Source organism: Oncorhynchus keta, unplaced genomic scaffold (genome assembly GCF_023373465.1).
Source record: "Oncorhynchus keta strain PuntledgeMale-10-30-2019 unplaced genomic scaffold, Oket_V2 Un_scaffold_4875_pilon_pilon, whole genome shotgun sequence".
In the NCBI taxonomy this organism is placed as follows: Eukaryota; Metazoa; Chordata; class Actinopteri; order Salmoniformes; family Salmonidae; genus Oncorhynchus; species Oncorhynchus keta.
The window spans coordinates 110929-130000 of record NW_026290947.1 but is presented as its reverse complement, the minus strand read 5'-3'; the positions used below and the strand labels follow the sequence as shown (position 1 = coordinate 130000).

General features: G+C 50.9%; 1 protein-coding gene across 1 annotated transcript in view; it reads left to right on the top strand.

Moving 5' to 3' along the window:
• The window catches only part of LOC127928912 (rho GTPase-activating protein 1-like), a 33329-nt gene extending 14991 nt beyond the window's left edge, over positions 1-18338 (top strand). Inside the window, exons 3-4 of the mRNA XM_052516501.1 lie at positions 11638-11781; positions 18196-18338. Of these exons, the coding sequence (XP_052372461.1) occupies positions 11638-11781; positions 18196-18338 (287 nt within the window). The remainder of the gene's footprint in view (positions 1-11637; positions 11782-18195) is intronic.
• The last annotated feature ends 734 nt before the right edge of the window (positions 18339-19072 follow it).

Below are 19072 nucleotides of genomic sequence, written 5' to 3'. Positions count from 1 at the left end.
CGTCAACAGCAAATGGGTTACCGAGCAGTTCCAACCTGCTTTTTTGTGCTTCAAAGTCAGCAAATCGGCGTCGAAAGTCAGCGGCAAGCATACCTATTTTATCAGCCAACTGTGCGCTCGGGAACGCACTGGTAGAGAGCTTCTCTTTCATGGTCTGGCAGCTGGGAAAGTGGCTCAAATTTTCTTTCCGCATCTGCGTCTCCCACAGAGTCAGTTTGGTTTTAAATGCCTTCACTGTACTGTACATATCAGAGATGACACGATCCCGACCCTGCAGCTGCAAGTTCATTGCATTCAGATGACTCGTAATGTCACACAGAAAAGCCATTTCACACAGAAACATTTCGTCTCGGAGTTGTGTTGTGTCTTTCCCTTTGCTGTCCAAGAACAGACAAATCTCCTCACGAAGCTCGAAACATCTTTGAAGCACCTTTCCCTGGCTTAGCCATCGCACCTCTGTGTGATAAGGCAAATCACCATGCTCCGTTTCTAACTCCGTCAGAAATGCCTTGAACTGGCGGTGATTCAAACCTTTGGCTCTGATAAAGTTAACTGTGCGCGTGATGATGCTCATTACATGCTCCATTTTCAAGGCTTTACCGCACAACGCTTCCTGGTGTATGATACAATGATAAGCTGTCAGCTCACCTGTCGCGTTTTCCTCTTGCATCTTTTCCCGTATCTTCGCCACCAGTCCGCTCCTGTGTCCACACATCGCAGGTGCTCCGTCGGTTGTCAAACCCACGAGTTTTTCCCAAGGCAGCTCCATCTCATTTACACATCTTGACACCTCTTCATACAAATCATGCCCCGTAGTTGTGCCATGCATAGGACGTAAAGCCAAAAACTCCTCTGTCACGCTTAGGCTGGAGTCCACTCCGCGGATGAAAATTGACAACTGGGCAATGTCAGAAATGTCGGTGCTCTCATCCACAGCCAAGGAATATGCAATGAAATCTTTTCCCTTTTTCACAAGCTGCTCTTTTAGATTGATGGACAACTGGTCTACTCTCTCGGCAATGGTGTTTCTGCTCAGACTCACATTTAAAAAGAGTTGCCTTTTTCTGGGCAAACTTCGTCACAAACTTTAATCATGCAGTTTTTGATGAAATCCCCCTCCGTAAATGGCCGGGCTGATTTAGCGATCTCTTCTGCCAAAATAAAACTGGCCTTGACAGCAGCCTGGCCTTGTGATTTGGCTTTTTTGAACAGAGCCTGTCGAGATTTGAGGCCTCGTTTTAATTCCTCTGCCTTTTGTAGCCTTTGTTCCATGTCCATATTCTTGTTTTTGTCCGCGTGTTTCGTTTCATAATGTCGTCTCAGATTATACCCTTTCAGTACCGCCACACTTTCTCCACACAGAAGACACACAGGTCTTCCAGCTACCTCCGTGAACAAATACTCCGACTCCCACCTTGTTTGAAACCCCCGGTTCTCAGTGTCCACCTTCCGTTTTGCCATTTTTGATGGGTATCTGAAAGTTAATTTTACTGTGATGCTGACAACTGCTGTGCCAATAAATATTGAAATGAAGCAGCCTACTGCTCGGTGCGTCACCGTTGCATTGTGGGAAATGTAGTATTGGTGCGTGTAAAAGATCTGCGGGCTGCCGGCTTGCTGCGGTCTGCGGGCCGGTTCTAATAATAAATCAAGATCATCCCAGGGGCCGTAAAAAACCTTCTCGCGGGCCGGATGTGGCCCGCGGGCCTTGACTCTGACATATGTGCTCTAAAGGGTACTGGGTCAGTGGTGTTCTCTCTAAAGGGTACTGGGTCAGTGGTGTTCTCTCTAAAGGGTACTGGGTCAGTGGTGTTCTCTCTAAAGGGTACTGGGTCAGTGGTGTTCTCTCTAAAGGGTACTGGGTCAGTGGTGTTCTCTCTAAAGGGTACTGGGTCAGTGGTGTTCTCTCTAAAGGGTACTGGGTCAGTGGTGTTCTCTCTAAAGGGTACTGGGTCAGTGGTGTTCTCTCTAAAGGGTACTGGGTCAGTGATGTTCTCTCTAAAGGGTACTGGGTCAGTGGTGTTCTCTCTAAAGGGTACTGGGTCAGTGGTGTTCTCTCTAAAGCGTACTGGGTCAGTGATGTTCTCTCTAAAGGGTACTGGGTCAGTGATGTTCTCTCTAAAGGGTACTCGGTCAGTGGTGTTCTCTCTAAAGGGTACTGGGTCAGTGATGTTCTCTCTAAAGGGTACTGGGTCAGTGGTGTTCTCTCTAAAGGGTACTGGGTCAGTGGTGTTCTCTCTAAAGCGTACTGGGTCAGTGGTGTTCTCTCTAAAGCGTACTGGGTCGGTCAGTGGTGTTCTCTCTAAAGCGTACTGGGTCAGTCAGTGGTGTTCTCTCTAAATGGTACTGGGTCAGTGATGTTCTCTCTAAAGGGTACTGGGTCAGTGATGTTCTCTCTAAAGGGTACTGGGTCAGTGGTGTTCTCTCTAAAGGGTACTGGGTCAGTGGTGTTCTCTCTAAAGCGTACTGGGTCAGTGATGTTCTCTCTAAAGCGTACTGGGTCAGTGGTGTTCTCTCTAAAGCGTACTGGGTCAGTGGTGTTCTCTCTAAAGGGTACTGGGTCAGTGGTGTTCTCTCTAAAGCGTACTGGGTCAGTGGTGTTCTCTCTAAAGCGTACTGGGTCAGTGATGTTCTCTCTAAAGCGTACTGGGTCAGTGGTGTTCTCTCTAAAGCGTACTGGGTCAGTGGTGTTCTCTCTAAAGGGTACTGGGTCAGTGGTGTTCTCTCTAAAGGGTACTGGGTCAGTGGTGTTCTCTCTAAAGGGTACTGGGTCAGTGGTGTTCTCTCTAAAGGGTACTGGGTCAGTGATGTTCTCTCTAAAGCGTACTGGGTCAGTGGTGTTCTCTCTAAAGCGTACTGGGTCAGTGGTGTTCTCTCTAAAGGGTACTGGGTCAGTGATGTTCTCTCTAAAGCGTACTGGGTCAGTGGTGTTCTCTCTAAAGCGTACTGGGTCAGTGGTGTTCTCTCTAAAGGGTACTGGGTCAGTGGTGTTCTCTCTAAAGGGTACTGGGTCAGTGGTGTTCTCTCTAAAGCGTACTGGGTCAGTGGTGTTCTCTCTAAAGGGTACTGGGTCAGTGGTGTTCTCTCTAAAGCGTACTGGGTCAGTGGTGTTCTCTCTAAAGGGTACTGGGTCAGTGGTGTTCTCTCTAAAGCGTACTGGGTCAGTGGTGTTCTCTCTAAAGGGTACTGGGTCAGTGGTGTTCTCTCTAAAGCGTACTGGGTCAGTGGTGTTCTCTCTAAAGGGTACTGGGTCAGTGGTGTTCTCTCTAAAGGGTACTGGGTCAGTGGTGTTCTCTCTAAAGGGTACTGGTTCAGTGGTGTTCTCTCTAAAGGGTGTTGGGTCAGTGGTGTTCTCTCTGGGTGTTGGGTCAGTGGTGCGTACTGGGTCAGTGGTGTTCTCTCTAAAGCATACTGGGTCAGTGGTGTTCTCTCTAAAGGGTACTGGGTCAGTCGTGTTCTCTCTAAAGGGTACTGGGTCAGTGGTGTTCTCTCTAAAGCGTACTGGGTCAGTGGTGTTCTCTAAAGGGTACTGGGTCAGTGGTGTTCTCTCTAAAGGGCACTGGGTCAGTGGTGTTCTCTCTAAAGGGTACTGGGTCAGTGGTGTTCTCTCTAAAGGGTACTGGGTCAGTGATGTTCTCTCTAAAGGGTACTGGGTCAGTCGTGTTCTCTCTAAAGCGTACTGGGTCAGTGGTGTTCTCTCTAAAGCGTACTGGGTCAGTGATGTTCTCTCTAAAGGGTACTGGGTCAGTGATGTTCTCTCTAAAGCGTACTGGGTCAGTGGTGTTCTCTCTAAAGCGTACTGGGTCAGTGGTGTTCTCTCTAAAGCGTACTGGGTCAGTGGTGTTCTCTCTAAAGGGTACTGGGTCAGTGATGTTCTCTCTAAAGCGTACTGGGTCAGTGGTGTTCTCTCTAAAGCGTACTGGGTCAGTGGTGTTCTCTCTAAAGCGTACTGGGTCAGTGGTGTTCTCTCTAAAGCGTACTGGGTCAGTGGTGTTCTCTCTAAAGGGTACTGGATCAGTGGTGTTCTCTCTAAAGGGTACTGGGTCAGTGGTGTTCTCTCTACAGCGTACTGGGTCAGTGGTGTTCTCTCTACAGCGTACTGGGTCAGTGGTGTTCTCTCTAAAGCGTACTGGGTCAGTGGTGTTCTCTCTAAAGGGTACTGGGTCAGTGGTGTTCTCTCTAAAGCGTGGGTCAGTGGTGTTCTCTCTAAAGGGTACTGGGTCAGTGGTGTTCTCTCTAAAGGGTGCTGGGTCAGTGGTGTTCTCTCTAAAGCGTGCTGGGTCAGTGGTGTTAGATGTTCTCTCTAAAGGGTACTGGGTCGGTGGTTTTCTCTAAAGCGTAATGGGTCAGTGGTGTTCTCTCTACAGCGTACTGGGTCAGTGGTGTTAGATGTTCTCTCTAAAGCATACTGGGTCAGTGGTGTTCTCTCTAAAGGGTACTGGGTCAGTGGTGTTCTCTCTACAGCGTACTGGGTCAGTGGTGTTCTCTCTACAGCGTGCTGGGTCAGTGGTGTTCTCTCTAAAGCGTACTGGGTCAGTGGTGTTCTCTCTAAAGCGTACTGGGTCAGTGGTGTTCTCTCTAAAGGGTACTGGGTCAGTGGTGTTCTCTCTAAAGGGTACTGGGTCAGTGGTGTTCTCTCTAAAGGGTACTGGGTCAGTGGTGTTCTCTCTAAAGGGTACTGGGTCAGTGGTGTTCTCTCTAAAGGGTACTGGGTCAGTGGTGTTCTCTCTAAAGGGTACTGGGTCAGTGGTGTTCTCTCTAAAGGGTACTGGGTCAGTGGTGTTCTCTCTAAAGTGTACTGGGTCAGTGGTGTTCTCGCTAAAGGGTACTGGGTCAGTCGTGTTCTCTCTAAAGGGTACTGGGTCAGTGGTGTTCTCTCTAAAGGGTACTGGGTCAGTGATGTTCTCTCTAAAGGGTACTGGGTCAGTGATGTTCTCTCTAAAGGGTACTGGGTCAGTGGTGTTCTCTCTAAAGCGTACTGGGTCAGTGGTGTTCTCTCTAAAGGGTACTGGGTCAGTGGTGTTCTCTAAAGTGTACTGGGTCAGTGGTGTTCTCTCTAAAGGGTACTGGGTCAGTGATGTTCTCTCTAAAGGGTACTGGGTCAGTGATGTTCTCTCTAAAGGGTACTGGGTCAGTGGTGTTCTCTCTAAAGCGTACTGGGTCAGTGGTGTTCTCTCTAAAGGGTACTGGTTCAGTGGTGTTCTCTCTAAAGGGTACTGGGTCAGTCGTGTTCTCTCTAAAGGGTACTGGGTCAGTGGTGTTCTCTCTAAAGGGTACTGGGTCAGTCGTGTTCTCTCTAAAGCGTACTGGGTCAGTGGTGTTCTCTCTAAAGGGTACTGGTTCAGTGGTGTTCTCTCTACAGGGTACTGGGTCAGTCGTGTTCTCTCTAAAGTGTACTGGGTCAGTCATGTTCTCTCTACAGCGTACTGGTTCAGTGGTGTTCTCTCTAAAGGGTACAGGAAATTATCAATGCCCTAGATCTGACAGTAGAGGGACAAATCTCTCACCATGACACTGCCCACAAAAACTCAGGCTGTCATTGACCATGTAGCTAAGATCTGCCTGACCCCTCACCCTCTTACTGACTGGTCTCAGAACAGAGGATATGATTCAGTCTGGGGACCCAAACACAAACAGGCTTAGTTTCCTCCCAACCACATGTTAGATTACACGTTGCCTGTTCTAAAAATAGCTTTGTATGCAATCTAAGAAGAAGAAGGAGGAGAGGGATGTGGAGGAGGAGGATGTGGAGGAGGAGGATGTGGAGGATGTGGAGGAGGAGGACGTGGAGGAGGAGGACGTGGAGGAGGAGGACGTGGAGGAGAAGACGAGGAGGAGGAGGACGTGGAGGAGGAGGACGTGGAGGAGGAGGACGGGTCATCTTGCTGATAAGAGGCCCAGCTCATAATTATATCTGGAGGGGCTTGGGGAGGGAGAGGAGGCCATATCTGGGCAGGGCCCACATTCCCTCTGCTCTGAGTCAGTCTTAGTGTCAGCTCCTCTCTCCCTTCTCCCTCCTCTCTCCCTTCATCCTCCTCTCTCCATTCTACCTCCTCTCTCCCTTCTACCTCCTCCTCCTCTCTCCCTTCTACCTCCTCCTCCTCCTCTCCCCTTCTACCTCCTCTCTCCCTTCTACCTCCTCCTCCTCTCCCCCTTCTACCTCCTCTCTCCCTTCTACCTCCTCCTCCTCTCCCCCTTCTACCTCCTCTCTGCCTTGTACCTCCTCTCCCCCTTCTACCTCCTCCTCCTCTCCCCTTCTACCTCCTCTCTGCCTTGTACCTCCTCTCCCCCTTCTACCTCCTCTCTGCCTTGTACCTCCTCTCTGCCTTCTACCTCCTCTCTCCCTTCTACCTCCTCTCTGCCTTCATCCTCCTCTCTGCCTTCATCCTCCTCTCTGCCTTCTACCTCCTCTCTCCCTTCTACCTCCTCTCTCCCTTCTACCTCCTCTCTCCCTTCTACCTCCTCTCTCCCTTCTACCTCCTCTCTGCCTTCTACCTCCTCTCTGCCTTCTACCTCCTCTCTCCCTTCTACCTCCTCTCTCCCTTCTACCTCCTCCTCCTCTCTCCCTTCATCCTCCTCTCTCCCTTCATCCTCCTCTCTCCCTTCTACCTCCTCTCTCCCCTTCTACCTCCTCTCTCCCTTCTACCTCCTCTCTGCCTTCATCCTCCTCTCTGCCTTCTACCTCCTCTCTCCCTTCTACCTCCTCTCTACCTTCATCCTCCTCTCTCCCTTCTACCTCCTCTCTCCCTTCTACATCCTCTCTACCTTCATCCTCCTCTCTGCCTTCTACCTCCTCTCTGCCTTCTACCTCCTCTCTACCTTCATCCTCCTCTCTGCCTTCTACCTCCTCTCTCCCTTCTACCTCCTCTCTCCCTTCATCCTCCTCTCTCCCTTCATCCTCCTCTCTCCCTTCTACCTCCTCTCTGCCTTCATCCTCCTCTCTGCCTTCTACCTCCTCTCTCCCTTCTACCTCCTCTCTCCCTTCATCCTCCTCTCTCCCGTCTACCTCCTCTCTCCCGTCTACCTCCTCTCTCCCTTCATCCTCCTCTCTCCCTTCTACCTCCTCTCTGCCTTCTACCTCCTCTCTGCCTTCTACCTCCTCTCTCCCTTCATCCTCCTCTCTCCCGTCTACCTCCTCTCTCCCGTCTACCTCCTCTCTCCCTTCATCCTCCTCTCTCCCGTCTACCTCCTCTCTCCCTTCATCCTCCTCTCTCCCTTCTACCTCCTCTCTCCCTTCATCCTCCTCTCTCCCTTCATCCTCCTCTCTTCCTTCTACCTCCTCTCTTCCTTCTACCTCCTCTCTGCCTTCATCCTCCTCTCTGCCTTCTACCTCCTCTCTCCCTTCATCCTCCTCTCTCCCTTCATCCTCCTCTCTGCCTTCTACCTCCTCTCTACCTTCATCCTCCTCTCTGCCTTCTACCTCCTCTCTGCCTTCTACCTCCTCTCTCCCTTCATCCTCCTCTCTCCCTTCATCCTCCTCTCTGCCTTCTACCTCCTCCTCCTCTCTCCCTTCTACCTCCTCTCTCCCTTCTACCTCCTCTCTGTCTTCTACCTCCTCCTCCTCTCTCCCTTCTACCTCCTCTCTCCCTTCTACCTCCTCTCTACCTTCTACCTCCTCTCTACCTTCTACCTCCTCTCCGCCTTCATCCTCCTCTCTGCCAGGCCAAGGACTGGGAGGTCATCCGCTCAACATTCCGTCACACCACTTCAAGGAAAACCACGCAGCTGGAAAGTACCTAGAATATCAACAGGTCTTTGTTTTTGTGACCACAGCTGACTGTGTTCTCCTTCCAATGTCTTTTCCTGGAAGGAGGATCGTAAAAATATCCTTACCCATTCCACAGTTTGTCCATTAGTTTGACTGAGCGGTAGTGTCCCCATTCCACAGTTAGTCCATTTTAACTGAGCAGTACTGTCCCCATTCCACAGTTAGTCCATTAGTTTGACTGAGCAGTACTGTCCCCATTCCACAGTTAGTCCATTAGTTTGACTGAGCGGCAGTGTCCCCATTCCACAGTTAGTCCATTAGTTTGACTGAGCAGTAGTGTCCCCATTCCACAGTTAGTCCATTAGTTTGACTGAGCAGTAGTGTCCCCATTCCACAGTTAGTCCATTAGTTTGACTGAGCAGTAGTGTCCCCATTCCACAGTTAGTCCATTAGTTTGACTGAGCGGTAGTGTCCCCATTCCACAGTTAGTCCATTAGTTTGACTGAGCAGTAGTGTCCCCATTCCACAGTTAGTCCATTAGTTTGACTGAGCAGTAGTGTCCCCATTCCACAGTTAGTCCATTTGACTGAGCAGTACTGTCCCCATTCCACAGTTAGTCCATTAGTTTGACTGAGCAGTACTGTCCCCATTCCACAGTTTGTCCATTAGTTTGACTGAGCAGTACTGTCCCCATTCCACAGTTAGTCCATTAGTTTGACTGAGCAGTAGTGTCCCCATTCCACAGTTAGTCCATTAGTTTGACTGAGCAGTAGTGTCCCCATTCCACAGTTAGTCCATTAGTTTGACTGAGCGGTAGTGTCCCCATTCCACAGTTAGTCCATTAGTTTGACTGAGCGGTAGTGTCCCCATTCCACAGTTAGTCCATTAGTTTGACTGAGCAGTAGTGTCCCCATTCCACAGTTAGTCCATTTGACTGAGCAGTAGTGTCCCCATTCCACAGTTAGTCCATTAGTTTGACTGAGCAGTAGTGTCCCCATTCCACAGTTAGTCCATTAGTCTGACTGAGCGGTAGTGTCCCCATTCCACAGTTAGTCAGAGCAGGGTAAATACTGATCTAGATTAGGACACAGTATTTCTGGTTTCATTCCCTCTGGACAGGGCAGAGCAGGTTAAATACTGATCTAGATTAGGACACAGTATTTCTGGTTTCATTCCCTCTGGACAGGGCAGAGCAGGGTAAATACTGATCTAGATCAGGACACAGTATTTCTGGTTTCATTCCCTCTGGACAGGGCAGAGCAGGGTAAATACTGATCTAGATCAGGACACAGTATTTCTGGTTTCATTCCCTCTGGACAGGGCAGAGCAGGGTAAATACTGATCCAGATTAGGACACAGTATTTCTGGTTTCCTTCCCTCTGGACAGGGCAGAGCAGGGTAAATACTGATCTAGATCAGGACACAGTATTTCTGGTTTCATTCCCTCTGGACAGGGCAGAGCAGGTTAAATACTGATCCAGATTAGGACACAGTATTTCTGGTTTCATTCCCTCTGGACAGGGCAGAGCAGGTTAAATACTGATCCAGATTAGGACACAGTATTTCTGGTTTCATTCCCTCTGGACAGGGCAGAGCAGGTTAAATACTGATCTAGATCAGGACACAGTTTCCAGTCCCTGTTTTTGGATTATCAGTTTTTGGGGACGGAAAACAGCAAGTATTTCTGGTTTCGGACAGGAAGACCCGACACGAACCAGGGCAAATGGATGTGAATTTATAGAGGAGGAGATGTTCAGTTATTCTCAATAAATATCAACATGTTTAGAAGGGAATGGGCCCATAACCTAGTCAGTAGTAGTAGTAGTCTGTTACAGGACTAGTTATGGGCCCATAACCTAGTCAGTAGTAACCTAGTAGTAGTAGTAGTCTGTTACAGGACTAGTTATGTGTCATAACCTAGTCAGTAGTAGTAGTAGTATTAGTCTGTTACAGGACTAGTTATGGGCCCATAACCTAGTCAGTAGTAGTAGTAGTCTGTTACAGGACTAGTTATGGGCCCATAACCTAGTCAGTAGTAGTAGTAGTCTGTAACAGGACTAGTTATGTGTCATAACCTAGTCAGTAGTAGTAGTCTGTTACAGGACTAGTTATGTGTCATAACCTAGTCAGTTGTAGTAGTCTGTTACAGGACTAGTTATGTGTCATAACCTAGTCAGTTGTAGTAGTCTGTTACAGGACTAGTTATGTGTCATAACCTAGTCAGTAGTAGTAGTCTGTTACAGGACTAGTTATGGGCCCATAACCTAGTCAGTAGTAGTAGTCTGTTGCAGGACTAGTTATGGGCCCATAACCTAGTCAGTAGTAGTAGTAGTAGTCTGTTGCAGGACTAGTTATGGGCCCATAACCTAGTCAGTAGTAGTAGTAGTCTGTTACAGGACTGGTTATGTGTCATAACCTAGTCAGTAGTAGTCTGTTACGGGACTAGTTATGTGTCATAACCTAGTCAGTAGTAGTAGTATGCTACAGGACTAGTTATGGGCCCATAACCTAGTCAGTAGTAGTAGTCTGTTACAGGACTAGTTATGTGTCATTGTAGTGATGTCATAACCTAGTCAGTAGTAGTAGTCTGTTACAGGACTAGTTATGGGCCCATAACCTAGTCAGTAGTAGTAGTCTGTTACAGGACTAGTTATGTGTCATTGTAGTGATGTCATAACCTAGTCAGTAGTAGTAGTCTGTTACAGGACTAGTTATGTGTCATAACCAAGTCAGTAGTAGTAGTAGTAGTAGTCTGTTACAGGACTAGTTATGTGTGATTGAAGTGATGTCATGAAAGAGTATTTTCAAAGATCAGCATGTCATCAACCTCCTCAGTGTGCTACAGAGCAACACTGTTTAATAACGATTAGTGCTATCTGGGATCCTTGGGATGTCCATACCCTAAATCCGAACCCCTAAATCCGAACCCCTAATTCCGAACCTCTAATTCCGAACCACTAATTCCGAACCTCTAATTCCGAACCACTAAACCCTAACCGCTAACCCCTAACGCCTAAATCGTAACCCCTAAACCCTAACACCTAAATCCTAACCCCTAAGTTCCTAAGTTCAATGCATTTAGTTGACTCCCTACTAAGTTCAATGCATTTAGTTGACTCCCTGCTAAATTCAATCTAATAGTTGATTCCCTACTGAGTTCAATACAGTGTGGGCCTAACACTGGGGGCGAGTGGGCCTAACACTGGGGGCGAGTGGGCCTGACACTGGGGGCGAGTGGGCCTGACACTGGGGGCGAGTGGGCCTGACACTGGGGGTGAGTGGGCCTGACACTGGGGCCCTGACACTGGGGGCCTGACACTGGGGGCGAGTGGGCCTGACACTGGGGGACACTGGGGGCCTGACACTGGGGGCCTGACACTGGGGCCTGACACTGGGGGCCTGACACTGGGGGCCTGACACTGGGGGCGAGTGGGCCTGACACTGGGGGCGAGTGGGCCTGACACTGGGGGCCTGACACTGGGGGTGAGTGGGCCTGACACTGGGGGCCTGACACTGGGGGCGAGTGGGCCTGACACTGGGGGCCTGACACTGGGGGCGAGTGGGCCTGACACTGGGGGCGAGTGGGCCTGACACTGGGGGCCTGACACTGGGGGCCTGACACTGGGGGCCTGACACTGTGGGCCTGACACTGGGGGCGAGTGGGCCTGACACCGGGGGCGAGTGGGCCTGACACTGGGGGCGAGTGGGCCTGACACTGGGGGCGAGTGGGCCTGACACTGGGGGCGAGTGGGCCTGACACTGGGGGCGAGTGGGCCTGACACTGGGGGCGAGAGGGCCTGACACTGGGGGCGAGTGGGCCTGACACCGGGGGCGAGTGGGCCTGACACCGGGGGCGAGTGGGCCTGACACTGGAACTGCAACATTGACAGTTTTGGTGTAACATGGCGACCCTCTATTTGTCTCCTCAGAGCTGCAGAAGGAAGAAGATGAGGAGCAGGGTCGTCATGGGTACCGTCCGGATCGCCCTCCAGCCCCACGTAGAGTCAGCTTCAGCCAGGACACCTCTCACCCCTACTACGATGTGGCTCGACACGGGATCCTACAGGTCACAGGTAACCAGGACACCTCTCACCCCTACTACGATGTGGCCCGACACGGGATCCTACTGGTCACAGGTAACCAGGACACCTCTCACCCCTACTATGATGTGGCTCGACACGGGATCCTACTGGTCACAGGTAACCAGGACACCTCTCACCCCTACTATGATGTGGCCACAGGGATCCTACAGGCCACAGGGATCCTACAGGCCACAGGGATCCTACAGGTCACAGGGATCCTACAGGGATCTGACAGGCCACAGGGATCCGACAGGCCACAGGGATCCTACAGGTCACAGGGATCCTACAGGCCACAGGGATCCGACAGTCCACAGGGATCCGACAGGTCACTGGGATCCTACAGGTCACAGGGATCCTACAGGCCACAGGTATCCTACAGGCCACAGGGATCCTACAGGCCACAGGGATCCTACAGGCCACAGGGATCCTACAGGCCACAGGGATCCTACAGGCCACAGGGATCCTACAGGCCACAGGGATCCTACAGGTCACAGGGATCCTACAGGCCACAGGGATCCTACAGGCCACAGGTATCCTACAGGCCACAGGTAACCAGGACACCTCTCACCCCTACTATGATGTGGCTCGACACGGGATCCTACAGGCCACAGGGATCCTACAGGCCACAGGTATCCTACAGGCCACAGGTAACCAGGACACCTCTCACCCCTACTATGATGTGGCTCGACACGGGATCCTACTGGTCACAGGTAACCAGGACACCTCTCACCCCTACTATGATGTGGCCACAGGGATCCTACAGGCCACAGGGATCCTACAGGCCACAGGGATCCTACAGGTCACAGGGATCCTACAGGGATCTGACAGGCCACAGGGATCCGACAGGCCACAGGGATCCTACAGGTCACAGGGATCCTACAGGCCACAGGGATCCTACAGGCCACAGGGATCCTACAGGTCACAGGGATCCTACAGGCCACAGGGATCCTACAGGTCACAGGGATCCTACAGGCCACAGGGATCCTACAGGCCACAGGGATCCTACAGGCCACAGGGATCCTACAGGCCACAGGGATCCTACAGGCCACAGGGATCCTACAGGCCACAGGGATCCTACAGGCCACAGGGATCCTACAGGGATCCTACAGGTCACAGGGATCCTACAGGTCACAGGGATCCTACAGGCCACAGGGATCCTACAGGCCACAGGGATCCTACAGGCCACAGGTATCCTACAGGCCACAGGGATCCGACAGGCCACAGGGATCCGACAGGCCACAGGGATCCGACAGGTCACAGGGATCCTACAGGTCACAGGGATCCGACAGGGATCCTACAGGTCACAGGGATCCTACAGGGATCCTACAGGTCACAGGGATCCTACAGGGATCCTACGGGTCACAGGGATCCTACAGGGATCATAGGGGCCACAGGGATCCTACAGGTCACAGGGATCCTACAGGGATCCTACAGGGATCCTACAGGGATTCTACAGGGATCCTACAGGTCACAGGGATCCTACAGGTCACACCTCCTAACCCTAACCCTTGACACACCTGTATTTGAGGAGTTTCTCCCATTTTTCTCTGCAGATCCTCTCAAGCTCTGTCCGGGTTGCATCGCTGCACAGCTATTTTCAGGTCTCTCCAGAGGGTTCAAGTCCGGGCTCTGGCTGGGCCACTCAAGGACATTCAGAGACTTGTCCCAAAGCCACTCCTGTGTTGTCTTGGCTGTGTGCTTAGGGTCGTTGTCCTGTTGGAAGGTGAACCTTCACCCCAGTCTGAGGTCCTTCGCACTCTGGAGAAGGTTTTCATCAAGGATCTCTCTATACTTTGCTCCGTTCATCTTCCCTCGATCCTGACTCGTCTCCCAGTCCCTGCCGCTGAAAAACATCCCCACAGCATGATGTTACCACCACCATTCTTCACAGGTTTCCTCCAGACGTGACCCTTGGCACTCAGGTCAAAGAGTTCAATCTTGTTTTCATCAGACCAGAGAATCTTGTTTCTCATGGTCTGAGAGTCCTTTAGGTGCCTTTTTGCAACTCCAAGCGGGCTGTCACGGGCATATTACTGAGGAGTGGCTTCCGTCTGGCCACTCTACCATAAAGGCCTGATTGGTGGAGTGCTGCAGAAATGGTTGTCCTTCTGGAAGGTTCTCCCATCTCCACAAAGGAACTATGGAGCTCTGTCAGAGTGACCACCGTCACCTCCCTGACCAAGGCCCTTCTCCCCAGATTGCTCAGTTTGGCCGGGCAGCCAGCACTAGGAAGAGTCTTGGTGGTTCCAGACTTCTTCCATTTAATAATGATGGAGGCCACTGTGTTCTTGGGGACCTTCAATGCTGCTGATATTTTTGGAACCCTTCCCCAGATCTGTGCCATGACTCAATCCTGTATCGGAGCTCTACGGACAATTCCTTCGACCTCATGGCTTGGTTTTTGCTCTGACATGCACTGTCAACTGTGGGACCTTATATAGACAGGTGTGTGCCTTTCCAAATCATGTCCAATCAATAGAATTTACCACAAGTGGACTCCAAGTTGTAGAAACATCTCAAGGATGATCAATGGAAACAGGATGCACCTGAGCTCAATTTCGAGACTCATAGCAAAGAGTCTGAATCCTTTTGTAAATAAGGTATGTGTTTTTTATTTTTATAGATTTTCCAAAAAAATCTATTTTTGCTTTGGCATTTTGTGGAAATGTGTGTGGATCGATGAGGAAAATATGTATTTCATAGATTTTAGAAAAAGGCTGTAACAAAAGGGTCTGAATACTTCCTGAATGCCCTGTATCCTGTTGGGTCAACCTGTCCTAAAGGTGAAAGGGTCTGAATACTTCCTGAATGCCCTGTATCCTGTTGGGCCAACCTGTCCTAAAGGTGAAAGGGTCTGAATACTTCCTGAATGCCCTGTATCCTGTTGGGTCAACCTGTCCTAAAGGTGAAAGGGTCTGAATACTTCCTGAATGCCCTGTATCCTGTTGGGCCAACCTGTCCTAAAGGTGAAAGGGTCTGAATACTTCCTGAATGCCCTGTATCCTGTTGGGTCAACCTGTCCTAAAGGTGAAAGGGTCTGAATACTTCCTGAATGCCCTGTATCCTGTTGGGCCAACCTGTCCTAAAGGTGAAAGGGTCTGAATACTTCCTGAATGCCCTGTATCAACCTGTCCTAAAGGTGAAAGGGTCTGAATACTTCCTGAATGCCCTGTATCCTGTTGGGTCAACCTGTCCTAAAGGTGAAAGGGTCTGAATACTTCCTGAATGCCCTGTATCCTGTTGGGCCAACCTGTCCTAAAGGTGAAAGGGTCTGAATACTTCCTGCTGAATGCCCTGTATCCTGTTGGGCCAACCTGTCCTAAAGGTGAAAGGGTCTGAATACTTCCTGAATGCCCTGTATCCTGTTGGGTCAACCTGTCCTAAAGGTGAAAGGGTCTGAATACTTCCTGAATGCCCTGTATCCTGTTAGGTCAACTTGTCCTAAAGGTGCGAGAGAAATATTCCAGACATCGTCTGGGACAGTTGTGGGATGCGATAGATCCCAAATGAATACAACCACAAGCATCAAAACACCTTTTAAAAGCAATGAAGCTGATGCATCAGATCAGAACGTTTTGGCTTGAAAATCGTCACTAAATGGCAGCAATGCACCTGGCAGGAGGCTATGAGCACCAGTGTACCTGGCAGGAGGCTATGAGCACCAATGTACCTGGCAGGAGGCTATGAGCACCAATGTACCTGGCAGGAGGCTATGAGCACCAATGTACCTGGCAGGAGGCTATGAGCACCAATTCACCTGGCAGGAGGCTATGAGCACCAGTGTACCTGGCAGGAGGCTATGAGCACCAATGTTCCTAAATGGCAGCAATTCACCTGGCAGGAGGCTATGAGCACCAGTGTACCTGGCAGGAGGCTATGAGCACCAATGTTCCTAAATGGCAGCAATACACCTGGCAGGAGGCTATGAGCACCAGTGTACCTGGCAGGAGGCTATGAGCACCAAAACCACCTGGCAGGAGGCTATGAGCACCAATGTACCTGGCAGGAGGCTATGAGCACCAATGTTCCTAAATGGCAGCAATGCACCTGACAGGAGGCTATGAGCTCCAATGTACCTGGCAGGAGGCTATGAGCACCAATGTACCTGGCAGGAGGCTATGAGCACCAGTGCACCTGGCAGGAGGCTATGAGCACCAATGTACCTGGCAGGAGGCTATGAGCACCAATGTACCTGGCAGGAGGCTATGAGCACCAGTGTACCTGGCAGGAGGCTATGAGCACCAATTCACCTGGCAGGAGGCTATGAGCACCAATTCACCTGGCAGGAGGCTATGAGCACCAATTCACCTGGCAGGAGGCTATGAGCACCAATTCACCTGGCAGGAGGCTATGAGCACCAATTCACCTGGCAGGAGGCTATGAGCACCAATGTACCTGGCAGGAGGCTATGAGCACCAGTGTACCTGGCAGGAGGCTATGAGCACCAATTCACCTGGCAGGAGGCTATGAGCACCAATTCACCTGGCAGGAGGCTATGAGCACCAATTCACCTGGCAGGAGGCTATGAGCACCAATTCACCTGGCAGGAGGCTATGAGCACCAATGTACCTGGCAGGAGGCTATGAGCACCATTGTACCTGGCAGGAGGCTATGAGCACCAATGTACCTGGCAGGAGGCTATGAGCACCAGTGTACCTGGCAGGAGGCTATGAGCACCAGTGTACCTGGCAGGAGGCTATGAGCACCAGTGTACCTGGCAGGAGGCTATGAGCACCAGTGTACCTGGCAGGAGGCTATGAGCACCAGTGTACCTGGCAGGAGGCTATGAGCACCAATGTACCTGGCAGGAGGCTATGAGCACCAATGTACCTGGCAGGAGGCTATGAGCACCAATGTACCTGGCAGGAGGCTATGAGCACCAATTCACCTGGCAGGAGGCTATGAGCACCAAAATCACCTGGCAGGAGGCTATGAGCACCAGTGTACCTGGCAGGAGGCTATGAGCACCAGTGTACCTGGCAGGAGGCTATGAGCACCAGTGTACCTGGCAGGAGGCTATGAGCACCAGTGTACCTGGCAGGAGGCTATGAGAACCAGTGTACCTGGCAGGAGGCTATGAGCACCAATGCACCTGGCAGGAGGCTATGAGAACCAGTGTACCTGGCAGGAGGCTATGAGCACCAATGCACCTGGCAGGAGGCTATGAGAACCAGTGTACCTGGCAGGAGGCTATGAGCACCAGTGTACCTGGCAGGAGGCTATGAGCACCAGTGCACCTGGCAGGAGGCTATGAGCACCAATGTACCTGGCAGGAGGCTATGAGCACCAATGCACCTGGCAGGAGGCTATGAGCACCAGTGTACCTGGCAGGAGGCTATGAGCACCAGTGTACCTGGCAGGAGGCTATGAGCACCAGTGTACCTGGCAGGAGGCTATGAGCACCAGTGTACCTGGCAGGAGGCTATGAGCACCAGTGTACCTGGCAGGAGGCTATGAGCACCAGTGTACCTGGCAGGAGGCTATGAGCACCAGTGTACCTGGCAGGAGGCTATGAGCACCAATGTACCTGGCAGGAGGCTATGAGCACCAGTGTACCTGGCAGGAGGCTATGAGCACCAGTGTACCTGGCAGGAGGCTATGAACACCAATGTACCTGGCAGGAGGCTATGAGCACCAATGTACCTGGCAGGAGGCTATGAGCACCAGTGTACCTGGCAGGAGGCTATGAGCACCAATGTACCTGGCAGGAGGCTATGAGCACCAATGCACCTGGCAGGAGGCTATGAGCACCAGTGTACCTGGCAGGAGGCTATGAGCACCAGTGTACCTGGCAGGAGGCTATGAGCACCAGTGTACCTGGCAGGAGGCTATGAGCACCAGTGTACCTGGCAGGAGGCTATGAGCACCAGTGTACCTGGCAGGAGGCTATGAGCACCATTCACCTGGCAGGAGGCTATGAGCACCAAAATCACCTGGCAGGAGGCTATGAGCACCAATGCACCTGGCAGGAGGCTATGAGCACCATTCACCTGGCAGGAGGCTATGAGCACCATTCACCTGGCAGGAGGCTATGAGCACCATTCACCTGGCAGGAGGCTATGAGCACCAATGTTCCTAAATGCATTAATTAGCGGGGAAAACACCATTCTCAAAGTGATTCTCTGTGTAATGCTGTCTTATAAAGGGGCATTGTTTTTATGGTGAAAAATGATCTTCCCCAGAAACTGTAAACTGACACGGTGTCTATGTGTTCCAGTTAGGCTCTACACCGGTTCTAATAAGGATTAATGTGCTGATGTGCTCTCTCCTCCTCCTGTTCTCTCTGTTTTCTCTCTGTTCTCTCTCCTCCTGTGCTCTCTCTCCTCCTGTTCTCTCTCTCCTCCTGTTCTCTCTCTCCTCCTGTTCTCTCTCTCTCCTGTTCTCTCTGTTCTCTGTTCTCTCCAGGTGATGATAACTATGGCAGGAAGCTAGTGATCTTCAGTAGCTGCCTGATGCCCCCTCCCATCAGCTCAACCACCACCACCTACTGCAGTGAGTCAGGACAACCATCATACGATATGTGTTGTTTATGTACACTTGACCCGTAGTAGCTCTATGTAGTCTATATCTACCTCTATGGTCTGTTCTGCTCTATGTAGTCCATATCTACCTCTATGGTCTGTTCTGCTCTATGTAGTCCATATCTACCTCTGTGGAATGTCCTCTATGGTCTGTTCTGCTCTATGTAGTCCATATCTACCTCTATGGTCTGTTCTGCTCTATGTAGTCTACAGTAATAGTTGTTGAGGTAGGAGCTGTCTGATAGGACCTTGGCTCAGGTACAGGACCTCTACAGTAATAGTTGAGGTAGGAGCTGTCTAATAGGACCTTGGATCAGGTACAGGACCTCTACAGTAATAGTTGTTGAGGTAGGAGCTGTCTGATAGGACCTTGGATCAGGTACCAGACCTCTACAGTAATAGTTGTTGAGGTAGGAGCTGTCTGATAGGACCTTGGATCAGGTACCAGACCTCTACAGTAATAGTTGTTGAGGTAGGAGCTGTCTGATAGGACCTTGGCTCAGGTACAGGACCTCTACAGTAATAGTTGTTGAGGTAGGAGCTGTCTGATAGGACCTTGGCTCAGGTACAGGACATCTACAGTAATAGTTGTTGAGGTAGGAGCTGTCTGATAGGACCTTGGATCAGGTACCAGACCTCTACAGTAATAGTTGTTGAGGTAGGAGCTGTCTGATAGGACCTTGGATCAGGTACAGGACCTCGACAGTAATAGTTGAGGTAGGAGCTGTCTGATAGGACCTTAGCTCAGGTACAGGACCTCT